This window comes from Centrocercus urophasianus, unplaced genomic scaffold (genome assembly GCF_019232065.1).
Source record: "Centrocercus urophasianus isolate 14NV4802_14NV808 unplaced genomic scaffold, USGS_Curo_1.0 seq_11, whole genome shotgun sequence".
Taxonomy (NCBI): domain Eukaryota; kingdom Metazoa; phylum Chordata; class Aves; order Galliformes; family Phasianidae; genus Centrocercus; species Centrocercus urophasianus.
Window position 1 is genome coordinate 29968735 of NW_024884253.1, and position 25070 is coordinate 29993804.

The 25070-nt window shown below is 38.6% G+C and overlaps 1 protein-coding gene across 2 annotated transcripts; it reads right to left on the reverse strand.

The window, feature by feature from the left end:
• On the reverse strand, positions 1-24648 carry RDH10 (retinol dehydrogenase 10). 2 transcript variants are annotated; one of them, XM_042839501.1, is made up of 6 exons: positions 24330-24648; positions 23767-24002; positions 5261-5359; positions 3680-3825; positions 3212-3343; positions 1-1393 (listed from the first exon to the last, which is right to left on the reverse strand). In XM_042839501.1, exons 1-6 carry the CDS (start codon positions 24607-24609, stop codon positions 1270-1272), a joined length of 1017 nt encoding a protein of 338 aa, XP_042695435.1. In that variant the 5' UTR covers positions 24610-24648; the 3' UTR covers positions 1-1269. The 2 variants fall into 2 exon arrangements, with proteins under 2 accessions (XP_042695435.1, XP_042695426.1); XM_042839492.1 differs by having other exon boundaries at positions 23767-24005; positions 24330-24646.
• Positions 24649-25070: the final 422 nt, after the last annotated feature.

The following is a 25070-nucleotide window of genomic DNA, read 5'->3' on the forward strand; positions in this document are numbered from 1 at the left end:
TTTAAGGAAAAGGTGGCTCACTTTAATAACCACAGGCATTGGTCACTATGTAACAAGACATCCTAAAAAAAGTAATCACAATTTGTCCAATAGTAGTTTACAAGTGGATGGTATACATTAAGATACAGAGGTAGAAGTTCACTTTTACAATGCTTCACTAATACAGATTACCAAATTCAAGGCACAAAATTGTTCGCTTTACAAAAAATACTGTAAAAATGTCATTTGCTGTTCTACAATGTGAGTACAACTCAAAAAAATCTTTACACCCTTCCATACTCCACATGTAAAGTTGCATCAGGCGTTACTCTATTTTTCATTTGCTAATAGTTGGCATATGACCAGCAGTTACATAAACAGTTTGTATCTCAGCTGAGTTGCTTTGTCTCTTAGGCACAAGTCCAGTTACAGAAATTTAGTACAACAGCTTCCTCAGGGGTGGGAGAACTCTGTCGGAAATAAGTACTACGAAAAGAAACATAGTCCGTAACAGCAGACTGGACTCGGACATATATAGAGGGAAACAGAACAGAGCATATTTCAAATCAAGTGACTTGAAAAAAAGTCAATTTAAATCACTGACTGCATTCCTAGAAAGCCAGATGCCCAGTACAAGTTTGAATGTATTTCTGATACATTCACTTGCCTTTGAATCTGCAGAAATTTCAAAAAATTTTATCTTTGTTTAAATAGAATACACACTATTGGTACAAAAGAGAATTACACCACAATCTGGCCATGTGTCCTTTAGAGAGCTTGGATTAACAAGCAAAGAGATGCAGTCAGAAACTGTCCTTGAATTTGCTAAAAGGGCATAAGCAGTAGCTTAAATATAAAGATTTCCCTCCCTGCCCCTTACCAAACACTGTAGGGAAAAATGAACAACTTCTGAGACATTGCATCTTCTGGTTGTAGACTGCTTTTATAAATCTTGGTAAGCTGAGGAAGAGATATCACACAGTGCATCCCTACAAGAAGTAGTATGACTAGTTTACTGTACATACAGTGAGATTCTAAAGGACAATGGTGGCAGCTACATTGTAAATTCACCTTGTTTACCTATCACATTTTCCAAGTACTCTAGTCAGTTTTATTTACAGTATATTAAAAAACATTGATTTTTAGAGTTCAATACACAGGTTGAGGACCCAAGAGAATGCCACAGTAAGATGATGACTTTTTGCATCTCTTAGATGCAAGAGCACTTCACAATTCACTCAGGTAACATTATCATATTCACCTATAAACGTTAGTCCATCCAAACCAGTGTTAAATTCCATTTTTTGCTTCATTGTTGTTTGTAGCCTGTTTCCTTTGAGCAATGAAGGGGTACATACACTTGTCTGCTCCCAAAAACCGGTACATGCATACAACTGCTTCAAAGGGCAGAATACTGCAAAACACAAGTTATAAAATTGTTAAAAGATGGCACAAAAATAAAAAAGCCCTGTTTATTATGTACTTGGGTTTTCAAATGAAACATAATAGCCATCGCAGGGGTTTCCTAAGACAGTTTGGTAAAAGTATTTTCCAGGACATTTTACTGAGAAAATTGAAATTCTAGAGACTCAGCCATACAAGCAGGCATAAAGGTGGAGGAAGAAGTTACTTGCTCACCAGCTATCAGCTTAGAACACATTTTCTGCTGCTTCTTCACAAACCTGTGCAAAGTGCACCACAAAAACTACTAACAACCAAAAGTAGTGCCAGAAGTCATCAGACATTTAGAAAAATCTAATTTGGAATTAGTTTATGCAATTCTTTGATCACCAGATGTCTAACAACTTTTACACGTATTCTAAACTCAATCACCCATCCTCAAAAAGAGGTCTGAAATAAAGAAAGCAATTTCATCTCTGCCCCCTTCAGATAAAATTCCAAGAGGTAAAATGAGATGAATATCTGACTACAGACCCTCCCCTCCTTCCTATATACCACTTTTATTTCAAGGATAATAGGAGTTCTATCGAAGGACTAAGACGGAATCTCTTCAGCCTCTGGAAACAGTGTGACAGACACTCATTTAGTGGAAAGTAATGCACAGAATCTAGGCGTTAGGAGTAAGGATCACTGAAATAGATGTCACTGGTACAGGTGTCTTTGCTGGCAGTAGTACTGTTTGTGCAGTAGCCACTGGAGGGCCTTTGATCTAAGTGCGGCTGCCTGGGGCATGGATTATGCAGAAGCTTTGATCTCCCTGTTGGAAGCTAAAGTGTTGAATGCAAGAAAACCCCAAGGGCCTTTGATGTGACTGTTGTTGCAGGAGGCACTGCTTGTGCAGAGAGCACTGAAGCACCCTCTGAGCTTCTGGTTGAAGCTAGCTCAAAGATTGTAGTGTTCTCAAGTTGCTGGCAGAAGAAACACATACATGCTCTCTTCCAGCAAAGATGAGAGCAGTCAAGGTCCTTCCTCGTCTTTGGTGACCCTATCCACCAGGAGAGACTTGAAGGAGAGAACAAATGCTTTGCAAGTACAGCAAAAATCCCAATGCTCTCAGTTTCAACCATCTCTCACAGGACTGCAAGATTTTAAAGGTTCCTACTACACACTTAAGGTTAAAGAAAAAGAAAAATCCATACAGCTGTGAAACTGTTCTTTACAAACTAGCATGCAAGTGATGATGCATAAGTGGAAGTGAGCCAACTCCTGTATTACATTGCATCACTGAAATAGAAGGCTAGTTACAGAGTTCTCATCCCAAACCTGAAGTGTTAGACAGAATAAAAGAAGATGATTCCTTTAAATAACTTTTTCCACAAACAGACTCTGCAATTTGGCTCTGAACATGCAGATTTTTACTGTATTGATGCAAGTCCTACAGAATCTGCGGGCAGGGCCTCCTCCATACTCATCCTAGACACAAATGACACAGGTTCCTTTGCTGGAAGCTTCCTTATTCCCCCATTCCTAAATAAAAAGAACTCACAAAATGGAAGAAAAGTCTGTTGAAGAGAATATAAACCTAATGAGAATGGAAGATAATAGACATTCAAAACTAGGATGCTTTGATGACAATGCATAGGATCACAGTTTTATGGAACTTCCCAAGAAGGCAATAATCACTTATGCGAGCCAAGAGACAGGAATTATGACTGAACAGCACCTACGGCCTGTATATGAGAGTGTTTAAATCTAGAAAGCGGACATGTTCACATATTTCACTAGCACTCTGCTGCTTGTGTTGCCAACTAAACGGCATCTCAGATGTTACCTTTTCATGAAGGTGACCATATACATGAGGCGAGGCGTGCAGATCATCGGCTGATCTGTAAGGATAGCTCTCATAGCCTGCTTCACACAGTATTCTGGTTTCAACGGTGGAAGGAAAGGCTCAATTTCTTTTCTGAAATATTTGATTAAGGCTGATTAATTAAGATACATAAAAGACTGCCAACCTCAGAAAGTACATTAACTCACTTTTTTTGTTTTTGGAATGCCTTAGCAAAGAACAAATACTTCAACTTTTGCATTCACTATTCACTTATAGGTCAAAATTTGTGCTAAGTACCATGAGACAAAGGAAATTCATAAAGTCCCTTTTTGGGGTCAGCATTACTGATCACACCAACACATGCAAACAGACATAATATTTATTTAAATATTTTTATGGTAATGACGTTAAATTACCATCAATTATTTTTATAAAACTACAAACATAAAGAAGACAAATTTTACTCACCTGATCCTGCATCCTCTGAACATTCCTGTATCTACAAGATAAGGGCAGACTAAAGTTGTTTTGATTCCATCCTTCTCAGCAGCTTTTAGTTCATGGCTCAAAGACTCATGAAAACCTACAGCTCCAAATTTGCTAGCACAATAATCCTGTGTTGGCAATGAACAAGGGAAAAAAAAAATAGCACCTTAAAAGGGACAGATATGAATCATGTTTAAAGCCAAAGCATATTTGATGCGACTCTACACAAAATTAGATAGCAACAATGAAAGACACCCACTGAATACAGCATCACATCAACTCATCTGTCACTTCAATTTTAAAGCAATCATCACAGAATCATCACAGAATCATGAAAACAGAAAAGTTGAATGTATGAGATTAACTTGGAATCAAGTCTCTGAAGCAGGCAGGTTTGTATGGCAAGTTACTCTGTTTACCAGTTTGCTTAATATCAAATGCTGGAATAGAAGACTGAGAAATCTAATACTACGTAGGGGTCAGATTTGAAGAAGCCTAGTGATATGGCAGGACATAGGTATAGAAATCTGAAATGTTTCACTTCTTGTAAGTTTCAGTAGAAGGTATAACAAAGATTTGGTCGTATTATATATTTAATTTTAGAAAATTGTATAGTTTGCTTATCTCATAAAATACTCAAAATTCAAAAATAATTGCAGAGACAGCAGTTAACATCCAAGTTTTCAGTTGGATGTACCCACACCCACCATCAAGGAAATTCTCTCAAGAATTCTCAAGAAAGTAAATACATTGAAAAAAAGCTTTAACTTACACCAGCTTAATTCATTTCTGCTAAAAAAAAAAAACAAAAAACAAAAAACAAAACAAAACAGGGCAGTTTAAGATTCTGGATTCAGCCTAAACAATATGCAAAAAAAAACAAAAAACAAAACAAAAAAAAAAAAACAAAAAAAAAAAACCCTGCATTTTACAAGGTAGTACGACCATTATTCTGTAAGACTTATTCTCTTTCTCTACTTGAATGATTTTTGTCTCCACTTGCATTTGTACTAATGACTCAAAATGCAAGCTAATATGCTCTAATCCTTACCTAGTTTTATGTATCAAACGAGTCACAGAAACTGGTGTTCTCAAATGGCTGCCAGGTCCTAGATGACCTACTGCTTATAACTTGGAGCCTAGTAAGGCATGTGAGCCACCTATTCTGCAAGGAAAGTAGGTAGCCATTTCCTTGTGGAAAAAAAAAAGGAAATAAAAAATAAGATTTTTCAAAAATCCTTGCCTTTGACTTCAGCCTTAGCACTACATTTCTTGGCAGTAATGGGTAGCTGGATGCCTTTTGAATTACCAGTAGTTACCAGGCTACTCAACAATCATTAGCATTCTGAATGAATCCATGTGGCAAGTGCACAGGTATGGTGTCTGTTTCAGTCCTGTGGATCCCACTCACAGAGGGATGTTAGATGATTTGGTATCCATATTACTGTAATCTCCAAATACCTTTGAAGATTTGACTATTTTCTTGAGCTGCTAATACAAAAAAAAAAAAACCTTATTGTAAGCGAAAAAAAAAAAAAGCCAGATTATTACAATTCAACAAACCTCTACTCCAGCAGTACTGAACAGTCCCAAAGAACTTGCAACTGTCACAATGTGTCCATGATTCATTTCCAGCATCTTGGGAAGGAATGCTTTAGTCGTCTACAAAATAAATAAAACAAAGAAGAAAAAAAGGTGAACTACTACATTAGTTATAAGTGTTCAAAACCTTAACCTCAGTTTATGATAAAGAAGTTAGAAGATCATTGCATAGATTTGGAATTCCTTGGTTTTTCAAAAATGCCAACAGAGAATCTATAGCAAGTTTGTGAATTCAGACAGCAATGATTGTATCTCCAGAAATGCGAAGGTTAAAAGATCAATTGAGCTCAGACATGTTTATTTTTCTGCAAGAGACTAGTTATCAGAAAGAGATAATTTGAACCTAAAATGGAGGTCACTTTTTTTTAAGACAGAAAAAGGAATGCAAAGTGTTTAATTACGCTGTACAGCATTTCGGTGTTAAGATCAGTGCCAATTACCAGTTCTAATTATTGATAATGTATTTTCTCAGCTAGATATGGTTGGTTTTATCCACTTAACTTACCCTGCGCATTTTACAATAACGAAATACCGAAGAGGCAGATGTTTTGCTGATATTACCTTTCACATACAAAATACACTAAACATCTGCTAGTTTGAACTGCTTTCCATCTTTATTAGTATCCATTAGCATTGCTCTAATTAAAAGTAGATGTATACATCCATCATTAATTCCATATCTGAAGGGCTTTAAAGATAAAACAAAATCCAGTGTCGAGATGAAACCTTACGAGTGCTTTTAACCACCACTTTGATTATCTCAAAGTTTGTTTGCTTAAACACCTTTAAAAAAATAAAATTTTAAGTGATAAATTGAAGGCAGTTCTCAGAAGACCACCTCTACTACAATATCTAGCTTTCTCATCTCTTTCTGAAGCCAACTCACACTAACATTTTTTATACAGTATCAAGCAGAACATCATATATGCTGAAACTCAATTATGTAGTAAAATGGTTTGCTCAGTTCTTATTTACTTCTGCTTGTATGTAATCAGCATACTGTACTAGAACGCTTTTAAGTTGCCAAAGAATTTCAGATAATGTATGTTAACCACAAATGCGTGGTTAATATATAAACCTACTCATGGCAAAGCTTCTACTCCATTCTAACTCAAGCAGAACTACTAATTCTTTGTCATCCCAGAAACCAAGTTTTCCCATGTAATTTGGATCCAAACCCAGAGTATGCAAATGCCCCTGAAGTATTTGCTGCTTGCTTAATTGTTGGTCTGAATCCTGTCAGCTGCATTGTTAAAGGGACATGCAAGCTACATCTGAATCCATCTAATTCCATTCTTATGCTGTCTGCATTTTCCAATCACAGATGTCAGGATAGTTTTGCTCTAATGATTTTCACATGTTCTTGTACAGCGTATTTGCCTGCAGGTGTTAAATGACTAATCCAGACCTCCTAACACCACACAAAAGAGTGTTTTCACTGGATAGCTGGCAGATGATAGAAGATTAACAGACCTCCTGACTCTTTGCCTTTTCTACTGTTGATTCATATAACTCCTAGATTCTGTCATAACTGTATAATGAAGCTAATTATAAAATATAGTCTGAGAGCAAGCTGTCTTGCATTTGTTTCTTTCCTCGTGGCAGGGATCTCTAAACCTCTTACATAGAGCCTCAGACAAGAATTTAGTTCACTTGTTAAACTAATCTGTGCCAGGCACATGAAGTTTCAGCCTCTCTTCCCATGTTGCCTGGTCATCACGAGGCAACACAGTCTCAAAAAGGTAAGAAGCTTCACTTTCCTCAAGTTATACAGTACATTATTTCCCCACAGTCACCCCACAGCACTGACCACTGTACACTGGCCCATGCCTTCCACACCAACCTCCTCAGAGACAGCAGAGCACCCAGTTCAGTCCTGCTAAAAATTTACTCCCCTCCACAGCATTAGTCAGTTCCATCAGCAGTTTTCACTTAGTTATCTGTCCACATCACACTGGAATGACTGATTGCCACCACACACTGCCAGAAAGCGTGATAACGCAGACTGAAGCCATGCCTGCAAAGCATAGGAACTACAGAAAGAAAGAGGCACTTGCCTTGGAGTTTGTCCCTCAATAGGTGAGGGGGGGAGACAGAAAAAAAGTAGCAACAGATTTTTTGTCCTACCATATCCAAGGCATAGACAATGTTTATCTCATAGGAGAAACTCAACAGGAAAGTGCACCTTTTGCCTTTTGGGGTGGTTTTCTTTTTTTTTTTTTTTTTTCTTTGTCTTCTCTATTATATTGTCATCTTCTTTCTTTTCATCTTTGTTGTTGAGAGTTGTGGAGGAAATACACTGAATTGTAGCTGTGTCTGTAAATCCATATTATTACCTACTCTTACAGTTGGTAAAGATAGTTGCGCTGTCAAAAATGTACAAAACACAGCTGTCAGCTATCAACACCTCAGCTAAATGGATAATAGTAAGTCACCTTGGTGCTGCCATCCTCCAGCCATCTGCTGCAGCTGGGAGTCAGTACTTAAAAACACGCATGGCGAGAGGCAGACACACCCTATTGGGGGACACATTTTCAGTCTCAGAGTAAGGCTTGCCCACTGCTCCTCCCAACCTCCTCTTGCTGGGAAAAACAATCCCAAAGTCAAGTTATTCTCTTCCGTGGTATAAGCAATCCCCAAATAAATCAGTGTTCTTACTGAGCTTCTGGCACAGTCTACTTCATTGATCAAAGCAGCTTCCTCCATACTCTGGTCCCCAGTTTTTCTGTCTGGTACATAAACCAGACCAACCTAGTTTCTTGTTTCTAGTTTCTTTCAGCTTTAGCTACATCTGCCTACCAGACCTGACATCTTCTCTGTGCTTGTCGTGATGCTGAGAAGGCAGTTCAAAGTTCGATTGTTTCAGGGGCAAGATGCCTCTTGGGTGGCCTTCCCATCTGGCATTTGTCTGAACAGGTAGCACAGCCCACATGGGCTTTCTGAGGTGATGCGTGGACACACTAATCCTCCGCCAAAAAAAGTATTAGAAAATACGACACAAGAAATGTGGTATTGTCCACGACATTAGAGGTCAAGAACCAGGCCCCCAAACTAACTGAAATGATTTAATCAAACTATCTGCCTCAGGTTTGATCTTTTAATTTCAGTTTTACATCTCACAGCTGTGGAGGAAGACATATAACTAAAATCATTTAAGTGGTTCAAGTTGAAGTGAGGTCTTTTATTAATGACAAATGTCATATAGTTTTCAACACAGAGGATAAACCAGAGAGTACAGCAGATGAAAGGAATTATGCTATGAGGAATCAGGAAAGATGCACGGTGTTCAAAGTCAAGAAATTTAAAGTTAAGCATCTTCTTTACTCAGAATTGCTCTTTTTTTTTTTTTTTTTTTTTATTTCCCCCTCTCCTAGAAAAACAGAAAAAAAAAACCCAAAGTACTGAACAAACAAGTTTTCTAATCTGCAGTTCAGATTAGATAAATCTGAACTGGTAGGTAGGTAGGGCAGACTGATTGTAAGAAGCTACTCTGAACAGAGAGCAGAGCTAGTTCTTTTGTTCATTTGTTTTTGAGACTGTTTAATTTTTATGTTCAGGCTCCATAAAAGACCAATTTCAAACCTTCTAAGCAACTTCCTCCATGCTTCTGAATATATAAGAACTATTCCCAGTAGCTGTAACATGTATTCCATGTGCACACAGCTTTAATGACTTATTTCTCGTAAGTGTGAAACTGAACAAGTATTTACATGTCACTTCATAGCTTTCGTAATCTGTTCTCAACATTTTGGTTTACGGCAAATTAACTTCTAACAGTCTAGCACTTCTTCCCTCCCCTTCCCCAAATTCTTTAGTTCCATTCTTAATGAAACAAAACTCAAAAGATTGTGCAACACAAAGAACAGCACAGCTGCAATGTCAAGACAAATTAGCCTAAATACAGCAAATGAGAATATGAAGAAATACCCTGTTTGGGAAAGTGATTTTTTTAATTAAATTTTGGAGTAATTATTCTTAAAGTAGAAAGCAAGCCTACATAGAAAACAATGTTAGATGTATGCAGCTTGAAACAATGAATACTGAATGAACAAAGCACACCGAAGTGGAAAAGCACATGCTACCTCGTGTTTATAGACTTGTTTTTATATTAAAGAAACAAATAAAGCAGGTAGCGATGTGCAAGATCCTTTAAAGTTTCTATTTTTCAATATTGTATTTATTTTTTTTTTTTCCATACTTTCTGCCTTCCATCAACACCCAACCAGCCTTTACAACTATTCTGATAGCATGGACAAGCTGCTTTACATAAAGGCAGAAATTCCTTTATGCCAAAGGAATAGCTTATTCTCCACATGATCCCTTCAAATAAGGTGGATAGAGTGTAGTTACTTTTCAGGGGCTGATAGGAATAGGCAAGTTTGCCTACTGCTGATGTTGATCCACAAGAGTAGCATGCTGGTGTAACAAATAATGATTTTACTCAAGCCACAGCTATTCCTGACTGCCAGAACAGCCAGATGCATAACAGTATTAATAGGTACATCTGGGTAACTGCTTTTTTTTTGTTTTGTTTTGTTTAATCTTCATGTTAAAAACTTTTCAGCCAGATCCACAAGGCAGAGTTGGTGACATTAGTCACAGACCCATCTAGATGACTCTATTTAAGCCTGGAACTAAGGTAGCAGAAGTCACAACAGCCTGCTACCATGGCTAATAACATGAAAGTATTAACATGAAGCAGTGGAGACAGTGACAAAAAAAAAAAGTTCCGGTTTCTATTTAAAATGCACCTTCATCCTCTCTTTGCCTTGCGTGGACATTTGATTTTACATTCTTCCCTTTCTTTGTGGACCACAGTACAGCACTGCATGTTCTCCTTCCATGTAGGACAGCACATGGCTGCCATGGGGTAAAACTCAGAAGTTATCACATGCCCCAGCTTTCTTTTCATTGCAATAACTGGAAAGTAAGGTATGGAAGTCTGACAAAAGAGAATATCAAAGTGTTCTGCAAACTGTCTGTGGCAGCCTAAGTCTTAATGGAGGTTTCTCAATACTGGATAGAATAGCAGTAATGCACTCCTGCACATGGAAAGGAAAAGTGAGGCACCTAAAAGGCAGAAAAAACCCATGGCAAGCTTGTCACTAAATATACTGAAGTTATTTTCAACTACAGTCATACAGTTGCTCTTATTTCAGAAGATAACCACTGTAAGTACATTTTATAAACATGGGGTAAAACTTCATTTACAGCATTACAACAAAAGCCATTGCCAAATATTTTTAGAAGAGTCTTGAAAGTATACCCTAGAACTGTGTAACGTTCAAAGGAGAATTTATTCACATTAGAGGCTACAATATCCAAAAATGCCTTCTCATACACCAAAGCATACCATTAGAAGATTGGATTTAACTGTTCATTTTCCTTTTATTTCTTTGTTTCCAAGAGAACTGAGCACAATAGTTTGACATTTGCACCATCACTTCAATTACTTTTTCTGTATTATATACCTACCCTTAAAATCCACTATACAAGTATCTCCAAAATATTAGTTTAAGGTGAGATTATTAACTGTGCAAAGACTACATCAAAAGTCCTGAATTGGATACTAGAGAAACCACACAGCACAGCAGACATGGCTGTGTTGTTAACAGGCTGACTACAGAAGGCAGACACAAGTCTACAACTATTGTTGACCTTGCAAATGTAAGGGACCAAAACCGTGCCTCAACTTGAAAGGACCTCAGATGTCTCTGCTGGCTGGTTTCAAGAAGCACTGGGCCCCCTTGGGATAATTAGCCACTGTCTAAGTAAATATTTAAATAGCTGTAGAGATCAGTGCTATTTCTGATCTTCAGTTTCTATTCTCAATAAACTATTGTGAAAAACAAGTCAGAATTATGTAATTTTCATACAGTAATGAATTAAAAAAGCCACGCATTTCTCTGGATTGTTCACAGGTGATCACACCTAGATCCTTCTACAGGAGATAGACTGTCTTGCTCAAGCCACGCTACCACAGACATCTGTGGCATTAAAAACATGGAAAGAAACTATCTGAACAGGCTTTGCATTCAAAATAAGAAGCTAGCACTTCAATATTTCATTTCAAAAGGAGTCCCTTAGTTATTTACCTCCTGGCAGGCAACACAACCTTTAATTTCTCACTAAAGCTTTATTTGTCCTTCACATAAAAACCCACTGCTCTGGGACCACGGGGATTCCTTTAATATTGAACTGCAACAGCAGTTAATGCTTAACACACATGCACAGTAATAATGTTACAGTTGCCTTGCAACCACAAGCTCCTGAAAGAACAAGAAGTCTGTAAGGATGACAAGTAGCAAGGAAGTGAAGCCACACACGGGCACACCAATATTCTGTGTGCCCTATAACTGTAGATAGAGTGAAACTACAGATAAGATCCAACCAGGTTAAGAGGTGAAGGTAACAAAATAAGTACTTTGAAGAACTAAGTCACTAAGACAACACCAGATAATTTTAAACTCTATTTGATTTACAGAGAAATAAACATATTTTTGCTCTCTCTAACTCTGTGTGAAACAGGACTTTGAAGTACACAAGTCTCTGCTTAGTGAAATCATAATCTATTATTTAAATAACTTGTTTGGAGTTTGTTTTTTTTATATTAATTCGTATCAGTAATTAATGTTCCTGTTTTCTCCTCTCTCATGGCTGATCCATCCACAAAATCCTTTGCTTCTCAAGAGACACAATCAGCTAAGCATCATCATATCTGTAAAAAACTTCCTTTATTGAGGTTTATAAGTGGGTTTGTTAGTAGTTACAAAAATGTATCATGCAATTTGCTAAATAAAAGTATGTTACAGTCCATAATTACATTTCTACACTGTTTTGCATTTGTAGTACTTAGGGTGCCGTGACAAAATTTCTTGAAATTTCAATATCAATAGCTACCACTGTTTCCAGTGTTTCCAGCTCTTGTGGTAGTTTCCCTTGCATTGAATAAACTCATATTGAGTGTATCAGAAGAAAGCTGAAACTGAATAAAGTAGTTTCCTTAATCAAAACTTAGTGCCAGAAAGCTGTTTACAATGCATAGATAGTAAAGATAAGATAAGTAATGCTAATAAAAAAAAAAAAACCACAGGAAACTAATACCACTAGTTATCTCTCAGTCATTAATCATTGTTTTCCACTCTTTACTACCTGAACTAATTATGCCAAGCCTAGGACAACTGAACATAGCCTGGATAAATTGTCTTTTGTATAGTTTGTTAACAGGGCTTAGTTGGAAAAGGGTTGTGTATACAGACAGTAGAATATGAGAAGTGCTTAGGAAAGGACCTTGCAACAGAAACTTTTGTTAACTTATCATGTCACTACATTGTCTCTCCCTCCCCTTTCGTTTAAGGGCTTCATTTCCTGTGATATTATCCCAAATTGCATAACTAGGACTGGAACAGAAAACTGCTTTGTTCTCCCCTTACTCTGATGTGTAAGTAAGTACTCAAGCATGCTACCTAAATAACAGAATTCCTGTTTCAGAAGCTTTCTTCTTGAGAGTCAAGATGGAAATTCCACTGTTACTTAAGCCTTAAGGCAATCTAGAGCTAACCAAAGTCCCAGTTGCCTTACACAAACCTTTCCTTTGTGTTCATCACCACAGCAGCACTTTAGACACCTTTAAGAGCATGTACTTCAGGTACATGTACCACAGCCAAAGGTGGCCCCAGTTTTTCCTTAAGCATATTTCACTTAATAATAATAATAATAATAATAATAATAATAATAAAAAGAAAAAAAAAAGAAGCCTCTGCTTTGTATGCTTTCTGGGCATTCAAGCTGAACTACCCCTGTTAATCTATACCAGCAAGTGGAAGTTAGGGCTTTCACGTTACTGGTATGCAGTCTCGATCTTTTTGCTCCAAGATCTTTTGTATTTTTCCCTACTGAGAAGAAATAGGTTGTAGATTTTTAAAGCTTTTAAAATTATTTCCACCCACAGATGTCAGACTTCTACTTAAGTGTCTGGTCTTCCTAAAGAGCATATGCTACACCAGTCATTTCTGTGGAAGCATCTGTCTGCTTCTCATGGACATGCTTGTATATATTCTACCATACATGCATATAAACTTATTTACTTTATCTGTACTTACAGATATGGCTTGCATAACTGCTTTATATATGTGCATCAGTATATACTGCTACTTAAATCACCTATTGTACAGTTAGGGCTCTTCACTTCTTGCAAATCTTTGATTTCATGTGGCTATGAATAATGGAGCACATTCTCCACTCTAAAATGGCATCTTTTCCACTTCCACTCTTTCTCCTTTCTAAAGGCCCTTCAACTGGAAAAAGTGAGTCCAGTAAGGTAAGGCAGCACAGGACACCTAGATGAGTGTGCTCTGGAACTAACATATTTTCAGCTGAACCCAGGACACATACATAGTGTGTTATCTTCAAAAACAAAATGATGCTTCCCTTCTATCAGAAACCTTTCACTGACTATACTCCTTTGCCAGTTTCTTAAAGGTATTCATTCAGAGCACTCACAGACAATTCTGCCTGCACTGAATTTCAATGGCTTTTAAGGCTCAGACAGTACAATCATACTGGATTCTCAACAGCTAGCAATGAACAAGGGGAAGAGTTTATCTCCTTAAGCAGGGCAGAAGTGCAGAACATAGGTTGCCAGTGATTGTGCATTCCAAATGCCAAATTAAAATTTTAAAAGCTGAAAAGTTTTAGTAATAGGTTAGATAGCATGGTAAGAGGGCTGTTGGAGACTTGCTATACATTTAGTTCTGCCTCACATTGCAAAACAAACATGATAAATGTCTATTGAAACTTGGGAACAAACACATACACGTAGACTTCTCTGGTCAGCACAAGTTTAAGACATAACCAAGCTGAGAACTCAAGCTTTCAGATGAAGTCATTATGCTGAAAAGATGAACTCTTTCTACCTGCCCAAAGATATCTCATTAAGCGGAATGATGTTTATTGTCTACAAACAATATTTCAGTACGCTTTCAGACTATAACCACTATCAAGCCATGTTCAGTTTAAGGCAAGTGCTACACAGTTGGCAGTAGTCTCTGAAAACTAACATGCAGTTTCAAGCAGAAGGATGTGCTTTCTTTAAACAATCGTATTAGCGTCGGAGCTTTTCATATATTCAAAACTAACAGAGTTCCACCACCACTGTAAGAAGCTAAAGGACTTAAGTTGCAATTTCAGTAGACAGCACTATCAACATTATCTTCTTCCACATGCATATCTGTCAGTAAAGATCTAACTTGCATTTATCCAAATGCCAAATTTAAAGTTACTTCAGAGTTTGCTGGTCAAGCAATATCAGAAGATAACAGTTGGCTACTTCTTTCCACAAAAGCTAGGTTTAAGCCCTGTTGAAGTCAAATGACTAGAAGTTCTGCTTTGTTTATATACTGACAAATGGCCCAGTCAAAGGATTCGTGGTATTTCAGAGCAATGTTGACATTAGTGTAACAAACACATCAGTTCCTCACCTTCATTAGCACAAGTTTGTAGCAAATGTCCAACCATTTGGAGAGCAGTTATTTATTGCCAGCTATTTGATAATCTTGACAAAAAAAAATGAAAACATGCCACTGTGAGTCAGTGAAAAATCCACACAACAAATTCATTTTAGAAAAGCTATTAGATAAGAGTTCAGAATATTCTGTTCAGTGAACAGGAACGCAATTCAACTTCCAAATACACATTCTTCTCCAGCTTGCCATAAGCTTAGTCATGCTCTGGAATACTTAGTAACGCTTAATATTTTAGTCTGCATATTTCCAAATATTACTAGAGAACAGTACTTAGGGAAAATATGAAGTCATCACTCATGTTTTACAATTTACGTAACTGACTTTTGAAGATGTGGCAAAAAAAAAAAAAAAAGCCTCTGATTTCTTTACATACCTTAAGGCAGTAGCTCCACAGCAGTGTTGTTGCAGTGCAATATCTGCATGAGTATGAAAACTGAGTCACTACATTCACCCTTCCCCACTCTGTAACTAGGCCATTGTTTCAAATCAATTACTTTAAAAAAAATGAAAGTAATTGCACCATAACTGAATATTTCAAAAAACAAACAAACAAAAAAAAAAAAAAAAAAACAGGATTAGGAGGAGAGCTTCTCTCTTCACTCAGTAGTCTAATTTACTGGAAACTAAAAAAAGGCAGAAACCATTGCAATTGAATAAAAATTCAGCTTTAAAGCTTGTTCAGGAACAAGCTAAAATCCTAAAAGAAGGCTCCCATTTACTACAAAGTAAATCACTGAATGAGGAACAATATTTTTTAAGCACATGGAGATAAGACATTTTTAAAATTCAAAGTGGAAATACTTCTCCCTGTCCTTCCTAAAAAAGATGTCTAAAAAAAAAAGTTTTAGCAGGTAAATATTCTCTTGATAAGAGACAACAAAAAAGACCAAAACTACAGCTAGTATATTGACCAAAACAGTGCAATTGCCTTCTATGATGCACAAGAGCAATCACAGTATCAGTGCAAAGCAATAAGCAAAAGTCGTTAACCCTTTATCTAAGGGTTTTTAATAGCGCATAATTAAAATACTGCTCTCTCTAGAAATGAAGTTACTAAATTCAGACTATTATGACTGATGGATTTAAATAGCTTGGAACCACATATGCCTATTTAAACGATTTAAGCCCATACATCCTATTCTAGAAAATCTTGTCAGGAACGAGGTTTCATTAGACAGCTGTGAAGGTCCTGTCTGCTACCACATGGTTTTATCCTACTTCCAGTTTCTTTCACACAAATGCTATTTGGCGAGTGCCAGTCTAAAATGTTGATGAAGCAAGTGTAGTCTCTAAGAAGCAAAACTAATCAATTTGAACAAGAAAATGAAGCTTCCCTCTGCAGAGTACTGTGAGCTGAATTGGTTCATCCAAGGATCAGATGAACACCAAAACTAGCGTAAGGTAAAACATGGATTCAAGGGATGCCCCATGCTTGCTGCCACTAAGCTGTCTCTAAATTTTTTTCCTAAGTCAACAGAAATTATGGCCAAGTTACTTTTAAGCATATGCTCAAGCACTTAATACAAGCCAATGCTGTAAGTGGAGTGCTTGAGAAGCTGTCACACAAGTTCAAACAGATGGCAGAATTGACCAGGGCACATTTAGGTGCAGAATTCAACAGCCAAACAAACTTGAATTTCAAAAGGCTCACACCAAGAGAGTCACCTCTGCTCTGCAGCTGTTTCTGCATTCCGTGGCCTATAATGCCCTCCCCTCCTGATTGTGATACCTCACTTGTGTCAAGTGTTAATTTGGCTGGCGTATAAATCATTATTCTAATACAATTATTTACAAGAACAAAGCGTTCATTCAGAGGTTTAAGCATTGATGTAAATCTCTTTCCTGCTTGTTACGTATCTCCTTTCAAAACAAACTATAAGAAACTGAAATGCCAGCAGTTTATGTCTCCTTATTTAGATCATAGCTATATTTTTCAATACACCTTTTTATGCAGCCTAAGACCATGAATACAAGCATACAGCATAACATGTGACTCAGTACTAGCTTGCCTGTGCAGAAATACTTCTACCACTCTTCACAAAAGACACACACGTATCAATTACTCAGTTTTATTATCATTGTGAATAGCCAGAAACCTTAAAAGCTAGGGAGCAAGGTTTATCAAGTAAATGATGCTTTGGCTTTTACATACAGAGGACTTGAGAAAGTCCTTATATTACAAATGCTTAACAAAAACTTCAGGCAAACAAACAAGCAAAAAACACACACACAAAAAAATCCAGATCAAATCAAATTATGAGATGCACTGGGAAAGGATAATACTTTCCAGCTCATATAGATATAAAAGTACAGAAGACTATAAGAACATGATGCTAAAAAATGGCAGGGAGAGTGCTAGAAAACACAACATTCATCTTCCTTCAACCTGTCTAGACAGAGTATTTGATGGCCCTCAGAACTACAGACAAGGATTGCTAGCTCACATTGTTCACTTGAGGCTGGTTTGTCAACGAGGAAAATACTGGGTTAGCAAGACACTTATTCACATCTTAATTAAGATTATATTTCTCCATATTTGAGCACATAAACACATCTGCCTTCTAGAAGTATGCTATTGTCACTCAGTTATTACAGAAAGGTAATAATGTGTTAAGATCTCATTAACATCATCACTTTTTGTAAAATTATAAATGTTACTTTAGACAGAACAACCAGTAATTTAACACTTCATCATACTCTATCAAAGCACTGCTCTTCCAACCACCAAGGGACAAAGAAGGCACATGCATCATTTTTATACGGAGTATTTCCCTGAAACAGCAGAGGCACTCTCTCCACTTCAAGCTAGGTTAAGCATCACAGTGGCAAACTATCCATTCAAGGTTTCCTGCTTCCCAAATTTTTCATAGTATCAGACCAAAGTTCAGGAATTTTTGCTTATTCAGCTGACTTAACTCATTCCAGAAGAAGGAGAAATTTAATCACCACACTGATCACTCATCCAGCACCATTTCTTCAGAGCAGATTAGCAATCCCGAAAGCACTGATATGGTTTGCTGACAAGTCTCTAACCCTCATAAAAGTCACAGGAGACTGAAGTGTGAGATTACCTCAAGGACCTTTCCTCTGCAAGCTACACTACACTTCCAGCTTTATTTTAGAAGTCTTTGGAATTACAAGCCACTAATAACTGACTAATACTTCAAATGTATTTCAATTAGTTTGAGAAGTCTTGGCATGTTCTCTTCAGAGAAATTCTCCTTTCCCTTAAAGGGCCTATCACATTTCTGTTCTGTGAAAATAATGTTATTGCTTTGGCCAAGTGGTACACCACTTTCACAGCCACTGACCTACAGGCAACAAACAATTAACAGGCTGCAATTCAAAAACCTTTATTTTCTGTTTTTTTTTTTTTGTTTGTTTGTTTTTGTTTTTTTTTTGTTTTTTTATTTTTTTTTTTTTTTTTTTTGTTTTTTTTTTTTTTTTAAAGCCCAAGTTCCATGCATCTTTCGAATGATGCAGAAAATCCATCTCAAAAGTATGCCTGAAAGCAGCCACAGAAAATTGAGCATAATTGAAGCACTTTAAGACCCACTGAGCCATCATTTCAGCTTTGTGAACTGACAGGGACAAAATCAACAACAACAACACACTTTACACCATTGAAGAAAAGGGAGATGCATGGATTCAACTACTGCTTGAACAAAACAGGTCAGCATTCTCCATCACACAAGTAAGATTACCTAGCACAGAACATACATGCAGGAAAGCTTGTTTTGTAACACATCTAAAGAATCTTCAATACACTCTTCTCACAGTCCTGATGGAAGTGCTGCCAATGAAGCCAAGAGCTCTAGAAGCTGTTTTGGTAGAGCTCCTCTCTCACATACTAATTTATTGCTTGAATTCACACAATTCCTACAAATGACAAACTAAAGGTGTTTGTTTGTTTGTTTTTTCTTTCAAATATGGCTGAGACTCATCTACCTCCCCAACCCACACTGCTCGATAACTCTTCAGATCAATGAGTACACTCATTTCAATCCACACGTATGGATACTCTCGGAAGTGATGCAAGATCCCTTCCACAGCTGAAACTCTAGGTAACCAATCAGATGTGTTTCTTTTGTTTATTTGCTCAAAAAGGATCAGAAAACTGGAAAAAAAGTCAGTAAGACTGATTTTTTGAAAACAATCACAGCAACTTAAATACGAGAAGACTCGCTCTTACAGATGCATACAGATGCAAGATGCAGGAACCAATTGTTACAGAATAGAAGACTCCAGGTTGATAGCAACCATACTTGACAAGGTCCTGGTACACTATACAATACATCAGTAAAGAAAGCTCAAAGCCAGTAGTTTCAGAATCATGAGCAGGCATGAAGCATACATACATCTGTTTATTTGCTTAAGATTTTGTTAACTGTATTGCTGCATTAGAGGGAAAGATGGATATTTTAGAAAACTACATCTGGAAGACAGTATTTTCCTCAACTGATAGAAGATTTCCTCTATTTCCTTGATAAATAAGCCCAAGAACATATGAACCACAGAAACATACCAAAGCACTTGCAAGATTTAAATATGACCAATACCCTATGTCTGTAGCTAAGAGCCTGACTGCTTTTGGTTCATTTTCATTACCCAGCATGCTACTGCATTATATGAAACACATGTGCTGTCTAGGGTAATTTACTGGTGGCATGTAATTGGAATCACTTTGCAAGGGAAGAGTTAGTTTTGATGACACTTTTTGGATCATATACACATGGTTTGGCTTGAATTTGATCCAACTCATTTTTCAAAGAAAAAAGTCAAGAACTTATAAACTTTGTAAGCAAACTTCTTTGGACATGTTATCATGAAATTAAAAATTAAGACAGCTAACTCCACTCATTCCAAAATGCTAAATACAGCTAGTTGGCACATAAGTGTGTATGTTTTATCATAAACACTAGAACTTCAGAAATGAAGACAGAAATTAAACTACTGTGCCAATAGTTTATAAAAGATTTGTCCTGGCACAGTTTCAGATAGCAGCTTCGTATAATTAAATTAACTTTTCTTCTGTAGAACAGTCACTGAGCACACTTGATGTGCAACATTTTTACATAACATTTTCACATACTAACCACAGGTATGAGTTCTACTGAACACTGGGTAACTACATGAGATTAGAATCACAGAATCCTTAGAGTTGGAGATTAGGTAGTACTTATAGATAAATCACTTATTCTCCAAGGTTTTAGCAAGTTTTCCAGTCTGATTAAGCTGACAACCTGCATAAATACGTATTTAATTCAGTAACCTCTCTAGATTCCACCAAGCCTTTTCTTTCAAAGGTGCTTACATTCAAGGGATTATATAGTGCAAAATACCTAAGTTACTCAAGCAGTATTTCCCTCTTATGGAGTCTCTCTTGCCTCATATAGTCAGTGTTGGGCCATTTAGAATTTGTTACATCCCTGCAAAGGGAGAAAGAAAGTAGTTTATAAGTGAAATGAACAGCAAGGCAGCAACGTACAAGTCCAGGCTTTAGCCTTCCACTTCTTTTTAAATATGACAGAGCCGGAGCTAAATGCTTTTGCTTCCCCCTTTTGGTAAGTTGAAGAGAACTCACTAGGAGGAGAGCTTCAACTTGAAAGTTTCAGAGGATTGAGGTGACAATAAAAAGCAGAAGTAGCATCACTGTTCTCTCAGAGCTGGATGCTAAAGACCTGCTGTACAGAAGGACCTTCTTAACACAGAACTTTGTGGTACCTGATCATCATCTTGCTCTGTTCAACAACTGAATCTGGGAGAAGTCACCAGGAACTACGCTGAGGTGCAATACTAATACCTGTCTATTCAGCAGTGGCTTTATAACTACATGTTCAGGCAGAATAATAGATACAAGAAATCTCAATCCATCTGAAATAGTTTGTACAGTAGTTTTATTGAACACTTTTCTGTGATCTAAAATACAGTGTGCTGATACTTTACTTAGGCTTTATTGTGAAATGTTATAAAAACTCTTTTTGCTTAAAATAAATAGAACAACTGCTTAATCTTGCACTAAATATTTTTTTTTTCAAATCTGGATCCTGACATAAAGGAAAAGAACTCCCAGTCTGCAGGAGTCCTGTTCCAGTATTTGACAAGTGCAGCCAAGTTAGTTATTCTTGCAACAGACTGGCAAGAAAGATACTGTTACATTACTGCTACAGTTTTATGCATCTGCAAATTATAGTATACTAGAGCTGGCTTGTTTCAAACTGAGAATGGATTTTGTCCCTGTGTTTTCAATATCAGAAGCATTCAAGTTATCACAGCATGAAATAACAGGTTTTTAATACTGCAATGGATTTTATGCTGTGGAAATTGCTACATGATGCATTGGTGACATGTTTATATAGAACACATATAGGAAGGCTTACACAAATCACGGATGTCAGCAAAATGGAAAGCATCTGTTTAGGCTGTGGTATGCTGCTAAAGCTCTCCTTACTGCCAGTTTGTGATATGGTACACAGCTCAGTTAGAGTCACAACAGCAAACCAGTGACAGGCTTTAGTTTTACTGCCTACTGCAGAAGTTCAGCAGCCTTCAAATCATAACTGCTAACAAAAAACAAGTTCAGTTCACCTGCACAGAGAGCATGCAATCAACCCCATTTCAGAGGCTTCAAGAGGACAGTACCATAGTTCCATTTGACATTTTTATGTACAAGCACACTGAGGCTTGTTAGTGATCAACATATGCTGGAAAATGTACTGTTACACAGGAGGGAGAGGAAAAAGAAATTAAAAAACAAAAACAAAAGAAAAAAAAAAAAAAAACAAGACGACCCCAAAAGCACAAACGCCGAACTACTGAGCAATATTACAGGGAAGATTCATGTCAATACAAAATTCTTTCACAGCTTTTTGGATGAAACATCCTTCAAGAATAGTTAGAAGTCTACATAATACTCCAGAGTATTTGCTTTGCTTTTGGACCACCAGTTTAGCTGACATGGAAAAGTCTAGCTGCATAAGACTTCACACATCTAGACAGATTGTTTTATTTAAGTCAGCATTGACTTGCATTAAGAAAAAAAAATTGGCTTCAAATCAGCTGATTCAGATGATATCTTATGAATTAAGTATTATTATTTTCTAATACAAGTCCACCCACTGTTGGCCAAGCCAGTCTTTTCTGAGATCAGGAAGGGGAAGACTAGGAAAAAGTTTTGCCAAGAGCAAAAAATAAATAAAAGGAAAAGCAAAGCAGGACACAAGATCTGCAGGAAGCGTACATATGAACAGATCCTCAAGTAAATAGAAAGGGTGTTGACTACTCCTTAGAAGATTATGCCAAGATCTCAATTTCCACAGTTCAGATCTTAAGGAGAAAAAGTTATCTAAGAAGGTACAGTTAAGTCATTTGATACCAACATTTAGAGATGAATGAAACTTACAAAAATAACAGTCACAGCAATACTAGACTGAGCTTAATATTTAATTACTGTAAAAGAACACACACAGGATGCTTTAAAAAGGTCTCTGAAACAATGTTATAAATAAGTGTATGACTTAGGCCTGAAGGAAGAACAGCTGGAGCATTTAGGATCCTCCCATATTTTAATTCATGGTGATGTCATAATTTAGAGTTCTTGGAAACTTTGTCAATTCTGCTTTTAAACCACATCAATAACAGTCATTAAATCCAGCGTACATCTCTATTTGCTTCAGCATCAGTTTCACTTCTATGAAGGGAATACACAGAGCTCTTAATTGTTGCTGAGTCTTATGCACTTTTTCAAAACTTTCAAATTGCCTAAAATATACTTTAATAGTTTCTAAACAACCTTGTGTGCATTGAAGTATAAGCACACTTTCTGCAAGCTTTACAATACATTGGAAAAAGACTGCTCTGCCATTAGGTATTTCACAGTGAGGATTTGAAGGGGCTCCTTTAGGGTTATGAAACAGCATTTAACTTCCATGTTGAAGCCCCAGGTTTGTGAGGCCCTTCTAAGTTTTAAAGAGGAGGATTTTACAAAATTTTATCATCCAAAGGTAAGAATAGCCAAGGAAAGCTCAAGTTGAAGCGTATTTCAGATTGCTTAATCGTTTGATTGTTATGCAAGTGTATTTCATAACACTATTTGAAGGACCAAAGAACAGTTCAATACTAACAATGGGCTCAGTCTGACAGCTAATGCTAACCCGAGTGTGCATCATGCCCTCCTTCAACATAACTTTCATAGCTCACTACAGTGAGATTAAAAATAAAACTTGCAAGGAAACAAGATTTAGGCAGACAAGAAGAGCAAGATCAAGTAGCGTCATCAAATAACTTCTTGATAACAATCTGCTAGTTACAGAAATAGTATCACCTCAGATCAACTTTGAAGATTTTTCTTACTTCTACTGGTAGCCCCAGGAGAAAGTATGAAGACAAATACACAGGATTCCCAAAAAGCGCTCTTGGCTTGATTTCTTGGCCTTTTCTCCCAGCCACCAAAAGCAACAATTTGCCTCCAAGGCAATTCAAACAAGATCTCCAGCGAGGCTTCTAATAAGCCTTTTTCTCCAGAAGTGTGCAACTGTGCTATTGTAACCACCACCAAAACAGCATCTTAAAGCTGCTGACGTCGTGTTCTAAGACTACGGAAGGAGGGAGCAAAGTCATTCCTTAATAGCAAGGACCTTTAAGGTAAATTTAGAAGTGACAGTTGCAAGAGATTTCATATCCATGGCTAAATAAGACTAAATGAGATTGTGAACTCAAAATTCTAAGAGCATAGAGCCAATTCAAAGCTATTTATTAATAACTTCAATACCCACCATTACCTGTTAAACAGAGAGTTAAATTAAAAGAGAAGCCTACAAAGGGGAGAGCTTGCAAATGAAAGGGACCAAGTGCAAAATCCGAGGAGACAGGAGTTAAGCAACAGCAGTTAATTCCCCTCAAATTAACTGACAGAAAAGGTAGGACAAATGAACATATAGTTACCCAGAAATGTGCGTGACAGTTGACCATCATGGTCCTCTCAATCAGCTCATCAGGACACTCCAAAAGGTGGTGCCCAGAGACCACGCCAGCATTGTTAACCAGGACTGAAACCTCTCCAACCTCTTTGCGGACCCTCTCCGCTGTTGTGTAGACGTTTTCTCTTTTGCCCACATCACAGGTGTATGTGTAAACCTGCAAGCTGCAATGGGGCAGCACATCTTTCTCTCCATCTCCAGCTACTAAGGAACACAGAGGAAAGAAAAGAGAAAACGTTCTCAGTTGGATTTCAGCAGGCAAATAAAGAATCGAGCGAAAGAGCAAACTTACTTCCAACCCACTAAAACTTCTGTTTACTTTAGTGTCACCACAGTACACGAGAACTCGCCCGCTCGCTATCGCTGCCAGCTCCGAGAGCCGCCGCGGGGACGAAGGGACACTCGGGACGCGGCCCGGGCCGTGCAGCCCGGCTCCCTGACAGGAGGGCCTTCACCCGGCGCCGCCCCGGAGGTCGGGGCGGGACGGCCGCAGGTGGGCTCCGAGGGGCAGCGCGCAGCCCCGCTTACCTTTGGGGGCGGCCTCGGCGAGCTCGCGGTAGATGTGCCGCACCATGCCCGCCGTCTCCTCGTTGCTCTGCGTGTTGATGTCCCACAGCACCAGCAGCGCCCGGCGCCGGGCAAACTCCAAGGCGAAGAGACGGCCCAGGCCGCTGCCCGCCCCGGTGATCAGGCACACCTGCCCCGCCACGCTCTTCTCCTTGGGCCGCACCAGCCACTTGGCAGCGGCCAGCACGAACGCCCACAGCACTCGGAAGGTGACCACGAACAGCTCCAGCAGGATGTTCATGCTGGCGGCCCTTCGCCCCCGGCCCGGCGGCCCTCACCCCCACCCGCAGCGGCGGGCACAGCGCGGAGCGGAGCCTCCCTTCGCCCGGCTCCGCACCTGGGGCCGCTGTTCTGGCCGAGGCAGCCCGGGACCGGAGGAGCTACCGCCGCCGGGGCTGCCCCGCCCCGCCCGCCGCCACCCGGGACGCCCCGTGCTCCGTCCCGCACCCCACGCCCGACGAAGGAGCACGGGGAAGGAGCTCGCCACCCGCCCCGTCCCCGCACACCCGCGGCCCCGCTGTTGGCAGTGAGCATCTTGCTCGTTCGGCGCCCTATATAGGGCGGGCCGGGCGGCGCGGCCCCACCTCCCGGGCTCCCCGGCCCTCCCCCGGGCCCGCCCCGCATTCCCGGGACCCCCACCCCCGCCGCGGCCCCTCCTCGCCCCGCTCTCCCTCCCCGCCGCCGGGGGAGGGTCCTGCGACC